The sequence below is a fragment of the Artemia franciscana genome, chromosome 18 (assembly GCF_032884065.1).
Source record: "Artemia franciscana chromosome 18, ASM3288406v1, whole genome shotgun sequence".
NCBI classification, from domain to species: Eukaryota; Metazoa; Arthropoda; class Branchiopoda; order Anostraca; family Artemiidae; genus Artemia; species Artemia franciscana.
The window spans coordinates 17420586-17435373 of record NC_088880.1 but is presented as its reverse complement, the minus strand read 5'-3'; the positions used below and the strand labels follow the sequence as shown (position 1 = coordinate 17435373).

General features: G+C 34.6%; 2 protein-coding genes across 8 annotated transcripts in view; both read right to left on the bottom strand.

The window, feature by feature from the left end:
- The window catches only part of LOC136038689 (uncharacterized), a 97678-nt gene extending 93507 nt beyond the window's left edge, over positions 1–4171 (bottom strand). Inside the window, exon 1 of the mRNA XM_065721985.1 lies at positions 1709–4171. Coding sequence (XP_065578057.1) covers positions 3016–4032 — 1017 coding nt within the window. The 5' untranslated portion in view covers positions 4033–4171 and the 3' untranslated portion in view covers positions 1709–3015. The remainder of the gene's footprint in view (positions 1–1708) is intronic.
- Positions 1–12364, bottom strand: part of LOC136038686 (protein-associating with the carboxyl-terminal domain of ezrin-like) — a 42487-nt gene extending 30123 nt beyond the window's left edge. For 2 of the 7 annotated variants that reach the window (XM_065721972.1, XM_065721980.1), the window contains exons 1-2: positions 12209–12347; positions 137–300 (exon numbers count right to left, since the gene is read on the bottom strand). In XM_065721972.1, coding sequence (XP_065578044.1) covers positions 137–280 — 144 coding nt within the window. In that variant the 5' untranslated portion in view covers positions 281–300; positions 12209–12347. The other 5 variants (XM_065721975.1, XM_065721974.1, XM_065721978.1 and 2 more) reach the window with 5 other exon arrangements.
- Positions 12365–14788: the final 2424 nt, after the last annotated feature.

Sequence of the window (14788 nt, the reverse complement as noted above, 5' to 3'; positions counted from 1 at the left end):
CCCCCAATATCGTTTTCTTGTCATTTAAGCTACATTTTTTGAATGCATCTGTGGAGGTTTCCTTATAGCCCTTTTGGAAATGTTTGATATGAAAAAAAAACATATACAAAGAAACAAATCAGACAAAAGAACTTACATATTCTGAATTGATCTTGCTTTTGTCATTAACAAGAATCCCTGCATAGGCTGTATTACCAGGTAGAATCAAAAGATGGAATCCAGGCAGTAGCTCAATTTGATGATTTATATCCAATTTTTCTGTTGAACCTTTGTTGCCCATTTTCACATTTCAAGGTAAGTCTAAACGATAGAAAAATCAATAGAATTAAACCATATAAAAGATTTTCAATGTGCATGCTCCACAACTTTGTTGAATATAAATTATTCCCTTGAAAATAAACCTTAAACTTGACATCAAAGGTGTCTACCATAGCATCAGACAAAACATTCCTGTCTGCAACAGATTTACTAACAAAAAAATTATAATTTTTAAGTACTCAGGTGAGCCTATTGTATTCTCAAAACATCACTTGTTGTTCAAACAAGGAGCAATATTCTGAAATTACTGCTAGAAACTGAACAGGGGGAAGGACAATACTTACAAAGCCACCATGATGGCTAAGGCTAAATCAAAACTAAATCATTTGTGACATACGAATGAAACACGAGCTGAATTTGAAAAAAAAAAGCCTTATTAGGCTTAATATCTACTTACATATATACAATCAAGAAGTCAATAACAATTGTCACACAAAGGTAGACTAAACAAAAAAAGCAGAAAACAAGTTTTGTACAGTAAAGCAATGTTGTTAAAAACCTCAGAAGCAGAAATGAATTTAATATAAATAAATTTAAGATGTTTTAATATGAAGTTAAAAATAGTTTCATACTGCATGATTTTGACTCTTGTTGCATATCTGAAAGTTTCATTCACCTATCTCAACTACCTTCTGAATTATGTTAATAAAATACGAATTATCTAGAATTTTATATAAAGGTAGCTGACAGGACAGAAATCAGAAAGGGAAAAAGAAATATTCCATTTGATTTTCCATTCAAAGCTCCTTCATAATAAAATGATCAATACAATCACAATTGCATCCCAGCTCTCATAACAAGGCTAGATATAGCCATAGGTAATATGCAAAGTCTGTTGATGGTATTTTCTTTTAAATTGACTTTATTCTTATTGTGAGTCAAGGACAGACTACCAATGAACATAAAAAATAACAGCAAGCCCAGAAATTTGTAGACTTCTGTATATTACTTAGGACTATATCTGGCCCCACTTAGAAGGGGAATGCAATTTTGTTGGCAGTCATTATTATATCTGACTAGATTATTGAACAGATAACTTTATGGTGTATTTTTTCTATTTGATTTCTGTTTTCTAAGTAACTTTGAACAAATTTCACCTCTTTTTTCTGTACTGCATTTATACTAAGGCAACTCTGAACATCTAAAAAACATAAATTTGTAGTGTTTAGATCAGACTAAGGGTGTATACAAGATTTTGTTTAGGGTGAGAGGTATAAAATAGCGACGAAGACCACACTGCCTTTCCTTTCTAACAAACAAATACAACGTAGAAACAATAGGGAAAGTTTTTTCAAGACAATGGAAATTATTTATGTAGATATTTCGGCCCTATGTCCAAGGGCCGTCTTCAGCACAATACAATACTATATATAAATATAAAAGAACTTACATCAAATTATGAGAATTAAAACTGAATATAAAAACACTTATTAAAACAATTTTTTTTTTAAAAAAAATATAGCCCTAGCATCCTTACTTCAGCGAAGTTCAACCAGGACTGGCGAAAAGAATGAAATGAAGAAATATAAACTCATTCAAACTAAAGAGAATAAAATGATTAGATGCAATTTCTTAAAGCTAATCTTGCTTGTTTAGCAGCCTGTCTCAAAGGCCTTTTCGTAGTTGGTTCAGTACTATTATAAATTGGTTTAGTAAAATATTTTGTTAGATCATTTTTAATTAAATTTGAGTATAAAGAATTTAGTGAGTATTCCCCCAAGTCCCTGTTCAAAGAAATATTTTTATTTATTTTGAGATTAATTTCAATTGATTCTCGAACCACCTGTTTTATTCCCAAATCATTACTAATGAGTGAAGAGTTTTCAAAAAGTATCATGTGGGACGGATTATTAAATATATGCCAACCTAGAGCAGAATCAAAGGAATTGTTGGAACCATTTGAAATTAAGGCCTTGTCTATGTCATTTTTATGTTGTTGTAACCTTTTGTCTAGATTCTGATGGGTCCTGCCGACATAGTATTTTCCGCAATCACAGGGTATTTGATAGACCCCTCTTTGGCGAGTAACTGGGGTCTTATCTTTACCCGAATTTAAGAAATTGATGATTTTAAAATTATTAGTAAAAACTACGTACACATTATTTTTTGTGCAAATATTTTTTAATTTTGTTGTAATCTTTGGGATATACGGAAGATAGACAATATTTGAGGGCTTATCAATAGCCTCCCATTGTGAAGTATCTTCTTCGATTTTACAAGAATGTCTTTTTATTCTACGGCTAATTATTTTATTTACAAAAGGAATGGGGTATCCATTACCAAAAAGAATATCTCTGATAAAATTTATTTCTGCATTTATATATGAATGGGAGCAAATATTTAGGGCACGATCAATGAGGGAAATTACAACTGCTCTTTTAACTTGTGGGGGGTGATTTGAATTAAAGTGAAGATATCTATTGTTTTGTGTTGGCTTTCGATATATAGTAAAATCCAGTTCATCAGCTTTACGAATAATTAATACATCTAAAAACGGTAGTTTATTTTCAATTTCAACTTCAAGGGTGAACTGCAAATTTCGGTCATAAGTGTTAAGATGATCTAAGAAGCCCCGAAGTTCAGCTTCCCCATAATTCCAAAGTGAAATTACGTCATCCATATAACGACCCCAATAGACATGTTTTAGAAAATAAGAATTCAATGCCCAATTCTCAAGATTCTCGACGTAAATATTTGCTAGTAGCCCGGATAAAGGTGCCCCCATGGGTAATCCATTTTTTGCTGATAAAAAGAATCGCGAAATTGAAAATACATAGAAAACTTATTACAAATTTTAACAAGAGTCATTAAAACTTCACAATCAATTCCTGTCGCTGAAGTCTCGATCAAGTGGTAATTTTCTTCTATTTTGTTTTTTAATAATTCCTCTGAAACAGTTACATCTATATTTGTATACATGGAAACAATGTCGAAACTACTAACTATTGTGTTTTCTGAAATACTTGTGTTGCTAAGATTTTTAATCAAATCTGCCGAGTTATGAATATAGGAATTTTGAGAATACAATAAAGGTTTGAAAGCTGTACAAAGCCATTTTCCAATATTGGCAGCGGGAGCTTTAGTACAAGCTACAATAGGTCTTAAGGGAATACCCTGTTTATGTATTTTTGGTAAACCGTAGAGTTTAGGACAGAAACTACCACGGGGAAAAAATTTATTGTATAGTTGTGGGGTGATTTTACCATTTTGTTTTAGCTGCTTTAATTCATTTATAATATTATTAGTGAACTGATCAGTAGGATCATGAGTTATTGTTTGATATGTAATTGTGTCATTTAAATGCGAAAAAATTTTGTTGTCATAGTCTGTTGTATTCATGACAACAAGTGAATTGCTTTTGTCTGCTTTAGTTATTATAATAGAAGGATCTTTTCGGAGATTAGATAGTATTTTTATGTCTTGCAAATTTTCCGGTGTGGAATTAGTAGGAGGTTTAAACTTTTTTTGGCTATTATAGAGGATATTTATTAGACCAGATCTAACTTCATCCGGGTTAGAGACAGAAGGATATTGTTTATGCAAAGCGGACTCTAGAGAGGAAACTATATCTGCCACAGGAACCTGTTTCGGTAGAAAAGAAAATTTTGGACCTTTTTCTAGTGTTTCGATTTCCTGGGGTTCCAATGTTTTAGAAGAGAGGTTAACGATAGCAGGCCCAGGAGTGAATCTTGGAGAATAAATACGGTTTCTCATCGAAGATTCATTTCGTAAGCCCTCTAATTTTTTATAGAGGCGTTCCTTGGACAAGCGAAAATCGTGGCTAAACAAATTCCTTTCTAATCTAACAACTTGAGCAAAATCAACGTTGGACAGGTTTTCCAGCAAAAAAGTTTCCAACGATTTTCTCTCTGAAGAAATAATATGTCGTTTCTGTTTTTTGTCCTTAATAATATGGACTAGGGTTTTTAACTGTAGTGTATGGGCAAATTGCGCTTCTTTTCGGGTATTTAAATGTAATTTATATCTTAAAGACTTGGGAATAAGGTTTTCCTTTCTACAGGATTCTAAAAATTTTTGTTGATTGATAATATTAGCATTTTTTTACCTAGACTAATAAAATAAAAGATATCATAGGTCAACTGCTCCCCATAAGCTAGACGAAAATAGCGACGAAGACTACACTGCCTTTCCATAACAAACAAATACAACGTAGAAACAATAGGGAAAGTTTTTTCAAGACAATGGAAATTATTTATGTAGATATTTCGGCCCTATGTCCAAGGGCCGTCTTCAGCACAATACAATACTATATATAAATATAAAAGAACTTACATCAAATTATGAGAATTAAAACTGAATATAAAAACACTTATTAAAACAATTTTTTTTTTTTTAAATATAGCCCTAGCATCCTTACTTCAGCGAAGTTCAACCAGGACTGGCGAAAAGAATGAAATGAAGAAATATAAACTCATTCAAACTAAAGAGAATAAAACGATTAGATGCAATTTCTTAAAGCTAATCTTGCTTGTTTAGCAGCCTGTCTCAAAGGCCTTTTCGTAGTTGGTTCAGTACTATAATAAATTGGTTTAGTAAAATATTTTGTTAGATCATTTTTAATTAAATTTGAGTATAAAGAATTTAGTGAGTATTCCCCCAAGTCCCTGTTCAAAGAAATATTTTTATTTATTTTGAGATTAATTTCAATTGATTCTCGAACCACCTGTTTTATTCCCAAATCATTACTAATGAGTGAAGAGTTTTCAAAAAGTATCATGTGGGACGGATTATTAAATATATGCCAACCTAGAGCAGAATCAAAGGAATTGTTGGAACCATTTGAAATTAAGGCCTTGTCTATGTCATTTTTATGTTGTTGTAACCTTTTGTCTAGATTCTGATGGGTCCTGCCGAGATAGTATTTTCCGCAATCACAGGGTATTTGATAGACCCCTCTTTGGCGAGTAACTGGGGTCTTATCTTTACCCGAATTTAAGAAATTGATGATTTTAAAATTATTAGTAAAAACTACGTACATATTATTTTTTGTGCAAATATTTTTTAATTTTGTTGTAATCTTTGGGATATACGGAAGATAGACAATATTTGAGGGCTTATCAATAGCCTCCCATTGTGAAGTATCTTCTTCGATTTTACAAGAATGTCTTTTTATTCTACGGCTAATTATTTTATTTACAAAAGGAATGGGGTATCCATTACCAAAAAGAATATCTCTGATAAAATTTATTTCTGCATTTATATATGAATGGGAGCAAATATTTAGGGCACGATCAATGAGGGAAATTACAACTGCTCTTTGAACTTGTGGGGGGTGATTTGAATTAAAGTGAAGATATCTATTGTTTTGTGTTGGCTTTCGATATATAGTAAAATCCAGTTCATCAGCTTTACGAATAATTAATACATCTAAAAACGGTAGTTTATTTTCAATTTCAACTTCAAGGGTGAACTGCAAATTTCGGTCATAAGTGTTAAGATGATCTAAGAAGCCCCGAAGTTCAGCTTCCCCATAATTCCAAAGTGAAATTACGTCATCCATATAACGACCCCAATAGACATGTTTTAGAAAATAAGAATTCAATGCCCAATTCTCAAGATTCTCGACGTAAATATTTGCTAGTAGCCCGGATAAAGGTGCCCCCATGGGTAATCCATTTTTTTGCTGATAAAAAGAATCGCGAAATTGAAAATACATAGAAAACTTATTACAAATTTTAACAAGAGTCATTAAAACTTCACAATCAATTCCTGTCGCTGAAGTCTCGATCAAGTGGTAATTTTCTTCTATTTTGTTTTTTAATAATTCCTCTGAAACAGTTACATCTATATTTGTATACATGGAAACAATGTCGAAACTACTAACTATTGTGTTTTCTGAAATACTTGTGTTGCTAAGATTTTTAATCAAATCTGCCGAGTTATGAATATAGGAATTTTGAGAATACAATAAAGGTTTGAAAGCTGTACAAAGCCATTTTCCAATATTGGCAGCGGGAGCTTTAGTACAAGCTACAATAGGTCTTAAGGGAATACCCTGTTTATGTATTTTTGGTAAACCGTAGAGTTTAGGACAGAAACTACCACGGGGAAAAAAATTATTGTATAGTTGTGGGGTGATTTTACCATTTTGTTTTAGCTGCTTTAATTCATTTATAATATTATTAGTGAACTGATCAGTAGGATCATGAGTTATTGTTTGATATGTAATTGTGTCATTTAAATGCGAAAAAATTTTGTTGTCATAGTCTGTTGTATTCATGACAACAAGTGAATTGCTTTTGTCTGCTTTAGTTATTATAATAGAAGGATCTTTTCGGAGATTAGATAGTATTTTTATGTCATGCAAATTTTCCGGTGTGGAATTAGTAGGAGGTTTAAACTTTTTTTGGCTATTATAGAGGATATTTATTAGACCAGATCTAACTTCATCCGGGTTAGAGACAGAAGGATAGTGTTTATGCAAAGCGGACTCTAGAGAGGAAACTATATCTGCCACAGGAACCTGTTTCGGTAGAAAAGAAAATTTTGGACCTTTTTCTAGTGTTTCGATTTCCTGGGGTTCCAATGTTTTAGAAGAGAGGTTAACGATAGCAGGCCCAGGAGTGAATCTTGGAGAATAAATACGGTTTCTCATCGAAGATTCATTTCGTAAGCCCTCTAATTTTTTATAGAGGCGTTCCTTGGACAAGCGAAAATCGTGGCTAAACAAATTCCTTTCTAATCTAACAACTTGAGCAAAATCAACGGTGGACAGGTTTTCCAGCAAAAAAGTTTCCAACGATTTTCTCTCTGAAGAAATAATATGTCGTTTCTGTTTTTTGTCCTTAATAATATGGACTAGGGTTTTCAACTGTAGTGTATGGGCAAATTGCGCTTCTTTTCGGGTATTTAAATGTAATTTATATCTTAAAGACTTGGGAATAAGGTTTTCCTTTCTACAGGATTCTAAAAATTTTTGTTGATTGATAATATTAGCATGTTTTTTACCTAGACTAATAAAATAAAAGATATCATAGGTCAACTGCTCCCCATAAGCTAGACGAAAATAGCGACGAAGACCACACTGCCTTTCCATAACAAACAAATACAACGTAGAAACAATAGGGAAAGTTTTTTCAAGACAATGGAAATTATTTATGTAGATATTTCGGCCCTATGTCCAAGGGCCGTCTTCAGCACAATACAATACTATATATAAATATAAAAGAACTTACATCAAATTATGAGAATTAAAACTGAATATAAAAACACTTATTAAAACAATTTTTTTTTTTAAAAAAATATAGCCCTAGCATCCTTACTTCAGCGAAGTTCAACCAGGACTGGCGAAAAGAATGAAATGAAGAAATATAAACTCATTCAAACTAAAGAGAATAAAACGATTAGATGCAATTTCTTAAAGCTAATCTTGCTTGTTTAGCAGCTTGTCTCAAAGGCCTTTTCGTAGTTGGTTCAGTACTATTATAAATTGGTTTAGTAAAATATTTTGTTAGATCATTTTTAATTAAATTTGAGTATAAAGAATTTAGTGAGTATTCCCCCAAGTCCCTGTTCAAAGAAATATTTTTATTTATTTTGAGATTAATTTCAATTGATTCTCGAACCACCTGTTTTATTCCCAAATCATTACTAATGAGTGAAGAGTTTTCAAAAAGTATCATGTGGGACGGATTATTAAATATATGCCAACCTAGAGCAGAATCAAAGGAATTGTTGGAACCATTTGAAATTAAGGCCTTGTCTATGTCATTTTTATGTTGTTGTAACCTTTTGTCTAGATTCTGATGGGTCCTGCCGACATAGTATTTTCCGCAATCACAGGGTATTTGATAGACCCCTCTTTGGCGAGTAACTGGGGTCTTATCTTTACCCGAATTTAAGAAATTGATGATTTTAAAATTATTAGTAAAAACTACGTACATATTATTTTTTGTGCAAATATTTTTTAATTTTGTTGTAATCTTTGGGATATACGGAAGATAGACAATATTTGAGAGCTTATCAATAGCCTCCCATTGTGAAGTATCTTCTTCGATTTTACAAGAATGTCTTTTTATTCTACGGCTAATTATTTTATTTACAAAAGGAATGGGGTATCCATTACCAAAAAGAATATCTCTGATAAAATTTATTTCTGCATTTATATATGAATGGGAGCAAATATTTAGGGCACGATCAATGAGGGAAATTACAACTCCTCTTTTAACTTGTGGGGGGTGATTTGAATTAAAGTGAAGATATCTATTGTTTTGTGTTGGCTTTCGATATATAGTAAAATCCAGTTCATCAGCTTTACGAATAATTAATACATCTAAAAACGGTAGTTTATTTTCAATTTCAACTTCAAGGGTGAACTGCAAATTTCGGTCATAAGTGTTAAGATGATCTAAGAAGCCCCGAAGTTCAGCTTCCCCATAATTCCAAAGTGAAATTACGTCATCCATATAACGACCCCAATAGACATGTTTTAGAAAATAAGAATTCAATGCCCAATTCTCAAGATTCTCGACGTAAATATTTGCTAGTAGCCCGGATAAAGGTGCCCCCATGGGTAATCCATTTTTTTGCTGATAAAAAGAATCGCGAAATTGAAAATACATAGAAAACTTATTACAAATTTTAACAAGAGTCATTAAAACTTCACAATCAATTCCTGTTGCTGAAGTCTCGATCAAGTGGTAATTTTCTTCTATTTTGTTTTTTAATAATTCCTCTGAAACAGTTACATCTATATTTGTAACACATTTACAAGGTCATTGCAACGTCTACAAAACTTCAACGACGGGAGTTGAAGCCTAGAAAGTCTCTGCAGATAAGAAAGGCGCTGAAGGTATGGGACCAATCTAGTGGCCCTTCTCTGAACCTTTTCTATCCTATGCTCATCCGTTAGACTTAATGGCAACCAAACAGAAGTATTATACTCAAGAAGAGGGCGGACCATTGATTTATATAGTAGTAAGAAATTACAAAGGTTGAACCAACTAAAGCTTCTCCTTATAGATGATAAACGATAATTCGCATTCTTTACAATTTCCAAAACATGCTTATCAAATTTCAATTGGGTATCAAAGTAAACACCAAGGTCACACACTATTTTGTTAGAAGAGATTTGTATGCCAGACAGCTGGTAAGTATGCACAGGTGGGAGTTTATGAGCATAATGTAGAACAACACACTTAGAAGGGTTTATGAACATGGAATTCGATTCGCACCAATAAGTTAGAGAGTCAAGATCCTCCTGCAAAAGTTGCACATCGTTTTGGTCTTGTACTGGTAGATAAAGTTTTACATCATCCGTGAACATCTTGACAGTAGAATGCTGAACAGAGGAAGGCAGATCATTAATAAATAAACAAAATAAAATTGGACCCAGGCAGCTACCCTGGGGGACTCCACTTAACACATCAATTGAGGATGACATAGCTTCACCAAAAACAACCTGCCGAGTTCGTCCATTTAGATAATCAGCAATAAATGCAATTGTTTTTTTTACCCAATTTATAAGCTGCACATTTTTTAAGATGATAGACTTCTAGGAATACATTTTGATTTGATTCCCAAAAGATAACTTATTTTTGTCACCATCCAAAAAAGTGACCATCAACAGAAATGGATTTAAAAAATGATTAAAAATATACCATTTGTTATATAAATCAACTATTGAAAGTAATATATTCCACACCACAGGCACTGATTTGAACAATGTAATTTTGCAAAAATTTGAACTTGCAAATATTATTTTTAACATCAAATGTTTTCCTGGCATCAATAGAAAAGGATACAATTTCCAAATATAAATCAATTTAGTTATTGCATTCTGAGTTTCAACTAATTTGTTTGATTTTACATTGCAGTTTAAAATTTTGAAAAGGTAAGAAGTTACATTTTTAGTCCCCATGAAGGGCTCAAAATGGAATTCTCCCTAGAAATGATTGCTATATTTGGAAAAAGCATAAAAAAAGCCTTTAAGAGATTTATTATTTTACATTGCAATTGCCATCAAGATAAGATGGTGGTGAATTTATATAAATTTCAACCTGTTGGTGTGGCAGCTTCAGTTGAGGTTTGAGTTGCAATTGAGCTTACAGTCAATTTTGGCCTAATTTTTACTGGCTCTAGCTTTGAATAAGTCAAGGTAAAATTCTAGTTTTGCCACTTTTTGCTATCTTGGGAAGTAGTCAGGTTAGGAAAATGAGACCTTCAGTAATGAATCCAGGGCTGAAGATATACTCTGAGAAGGTATTACCAAGCTTGTATGTTAACCCTCTTCTGATTTCCAGGTCTTAAAAATGTGCCTACTTGACAGGTTTACTGACTGCTTGACAAAACAAGATTTTATCTTAATTTTCAGTTAATACTTTCTTTTTCTCTGGTTTTATTTCTGAATATATAATTTCTGCTATTTGAGTAGAATCTCAAGCCATATCAATGGGCCTTTTTCTAAATTTAGTAAATAAATTTGCAGAACTTCAAAACCTCATATATTGGGACTTGAACATAGTTGTTAGTCTGAAAACAGTTTGCTGTACTTTATTCAAGCAAAAGATCTATTTTGCAAGGTTTTATTTTTCTAGTGATTTTTAAAGGTCATCAAGGTCACTAGGCTCTAGATGGAGGAGAGGAGGTAGGTACTTCAAAAGACCTTCCCAGGACATATGGTAAAATTACCATAAATTACCAACTTAAAATTACCAACTTCTTGCCATCTTGGAAAGGGTTTAGGTTAGGAAAATGGAACTTTTAGGGACAGGGTCTACAGGCCTCAGTATGTCCTGGGAAGGTATTTTAAAGTACCCACCTCTACTCCTTCGTCCCCTAGAGGGCCCTGAAATTTGCCTATATGACAGGTTGAAATGACCTATTGAAATTTTGACAAAACAACATTTTACCTTAATTTTCAGTTCCTAGTTGCTTTTTCTTTGCCTTGAGTTCTGAAAATGCAATTCCTGTTATTTGAGCAGAATTTTGAGCCATATCAATGTTTTTTTTTCCAAAATTTAGGAAATGTATTTGCATATCTTCAAAACCTTATAAAATGGAATTGAGCAAAGTTATGAACCTGAAAAAAAATTTGTTGTACTTTAATTAAGCAGAAGATCTATTTTGCAAGGTTTCACTTTTATAACACACAAATTTATAAAGGTCATCAAAGGTCTTGGCCCTCTAGAGGGAGAAGGAGTAGAGGTAGGTACTTCAAGTATCTTCCTGGGACATACTTTAGTCTGTAGATTCATCCCTGAAAGTTTCATTTTCCTAACCTAAACCCTTTCTGAGATAGCAAGAAGTCAATTAACTAGAATTTTACTGGACATACTTTAAATCTATAAGGATATATCTGCCTAGACTCTCTTTTCTGTCAGCCCATTCTAGAGTGGTAGCCTACTGCTTTAACGTAGTGCCACTGCATTAGAGGAGGGGTAAATAATTGCTTCTTTAACCCAGAGGTCACCAGTTCCTGAGTTAAAATTACATTACCCTTCTTTCAATAATGTCAGGGCAGGCAAATTCCTGAGAGATTCATTCACATAACATTGTCATGTAGGCAAATTTCAGGACCCTCTAGAGGGAGAAGGAGTGGAGGTGGATACTTTAAAATACCTTCCCAGGGCATACTTCAGCCTGTAGACCCATCCCTGAAAGTTTCATTTTCCTAACCTAAACCCTTTTCGAGAGAGCAAGAAGTCAATTAACTAGAATTTCTCCCTAGAATTTTACTGATGATGACTGGTACTCAGTCACCTGCCTAATCCTGGTCAGAAGCTTTGATTGGATTGCAGTATCTCGTATTCTCAGTCAAAATATTTTAATAATGGCCACTTTACTCACTTTTTGACAATTAACCTACTATAATAAGGCTACTCTATTATACCACCTAGAAACTGGATTTTTTTTTCACAGTTAGAATTGCCTTTCTTTTCGTTGTTATGCTCTCCTCTCTGCTTTTCGCACCTTGAGAGGACCCTGCCTTTATTTTATTCAATTCAATGGGTTTTAGTTCCCCTCTGTGATAGACACTTCTGAACAAGTTTCTTCATTAATTTAAATAGTTTTGCTTCTACACTCCTACCAGTGTTGGCGCTCGATCGGCACCGCTCTGTGGCACCGACCTCGTCAAAAAGCGGCATTTCCGCGGCATCCTTGAACCAAAATGTGGTAAAAACTGCGGCATGCCCGAAATTCTCGGTAAAGCTGTGTTTTGTATTTTTGAGAGAGAATGGGCGAAAAATCTCGCTCTAATATGAATGTTTATTCAGTGTCAAGTGAAGTGTGGTGAAGATCTGTCATAAATTTGAGAAAACACGTGCTGTCTATCCTTCTTTTCAGTGGTCAAAAGTCAGCAGGGTCAGCTCAGTCCGTGAACACACATTTGTCGTTCATCGTTTTCGTCAAGCACACAACAGAAGTAAAAGTGCAGAGGTACCACATCAGGGAAAATCCACGGTGGGAAAACCGTATAAATGTGAAGTGAATAGTGAAGAAATTAAAAACGATTTTCCCTTGGGCCTTCAAGCCTATCCATTAAAATAATTGATGGGTAACTAGATTCTCGTATCTCAACCTTTTCGATTAATGTTTAATGAAAATCAATATCAGAAGTTTCAAGAAGGAACATTCAGATAAACAATACAAGACAAACAGACAAGATTAATTTCAGATACATAATACAAGACAAACAGACAAGATTAATCGGAATCGGACTGTTCACGTGTGTCACAAACAATATCTTTGGCCAGACCATACACAATGCTTTGGTTCAAAACGTTACAGTCACGAGAAGAGGCACTAGCCTTCACTTTCAGTACACGCTTGACTAGTCCGGGTTCTAGCTCTAGCACTGACTTGCCCAAGTCAAGCCCTCCTTTAGAATTGCGCTTAAGGCTACACTTGGTTTTCAGTGTTGCCGAAAGAGTCACTACACTCAGTTGGTTTCGCTTATCAGCTTTCACTTTCTTGAGCAAACTGAAGAGACGCTCGGCAATAACGTTTCAGAAAGGGAGTGAGAAAAAGAACTGAACCATTTTCCCGACATTTGGGAACATCCGACTACCATTTGTTGACTCCGTTTGCAAGATGTGGCGCCAGTAAACGACAATGTTCATGTCATCTACGTGAGGGAGATCGACGGTACTAGGTAGAGCTACACTCGGTATAGACCGCCATTCCTGCTCTAGCTTTGTTTTATTCCAAAGCGCAGAATCGTAGTAGTCGAAGAACTGACGAAGACTGGGAACTTTCAGTTCATAACTAGAGCTTGGGGTAAGCAAGTGTACCAGGTCGTAGATCTTTTCAGAGAATGGAAAACGGTCAAGAATTTGTTGAACAGCTTCGACGTAGAAATTCCTCGCGGAGTGACGAATTCGGAGACTTTCCGCTACAAAACGGCCACTGGTAACTTCTCTCGTTTCGAGCCCCACAAGGAAATCGTACCATTTGTAGCCGATAAGGACATTTTCGTCGGGAAGATAGTTCACTTCGTCATGCGGATTGATGTCAAAAGGGTTGACTGTTCTAACGTATTAAGGCTTCATAAAGTTCATGGCTAATGTCCGAAGAAGTTTTTCCACCTGGGTTTTCATGAGATGAAATAGGGGTTTTTCAGACTGGAAGATGGTGTTGAACTCATTTAGCTCTCCCAACACGTACTCGACAAAAACATCATAACCCTCGAGTATGGGTTTTTTAGTGTCATTCTTACATGATCATTAGCATGCGTGGATCATCAAGTACCAACGAGTCCCAGTACAATGTAAGAGTATCCCACTGTTCGAGAATACGGCGTGCACAGTTTTGAAACGACAACCAGCGTGTTGGAGCCAAAGCAAGGAATCTGTGCTGTTCCACTTGAGTAAAGACTTGAAATTCCTTCCTATATGCATCTTGGCGTTTTGCACTCTGCCTGAAGTGATTGCACACAGTCTGAAATAAATCTTTGAGGCTCTTGGACAGTTTTTTGCAAGCATGACTTGCAACTAGGGCACACACATGACAGCTACATTTCACAACTGTAACCCAGGGATATTTCCCTTCAACAAGTGTTTTGACTGAGTGGTTTATCCCCATCATAGCATTCGTTGTGTCAGAGTAGAATCCGACCCAGTTTTGTAAAGGAACACCCGCCTTCTTGACATCATCCATCACCTTCACTAGCTGGTTGAATAGACCGGACGCTGATCTGTCGCTGCATTCGGCAAGAGCGAGCAAATCTACCTGCACATTCACTGCTTCGTCACAAAAGCTGACACAAACAACAAGTTGTTTGGCTACAGAGGAATCTGTGGTCTTGTCAATTACTACGGAGAAAATATTCGTTTTCAGGCTTTCAAGAAGCTTTTCATGAAAAAGAGGGGCCAACGCTTGTCGAGCAATATTAGTTGCTTTAGTACTACTAAGAGTGGCCTGGCTTGGAAAATCTGGGCCTGGCACACTTTTCACAAGTTTCAGCAAGTCTTCAGAAAGCGAATAGGGTAGATCGTGCTCAACGAGAAAT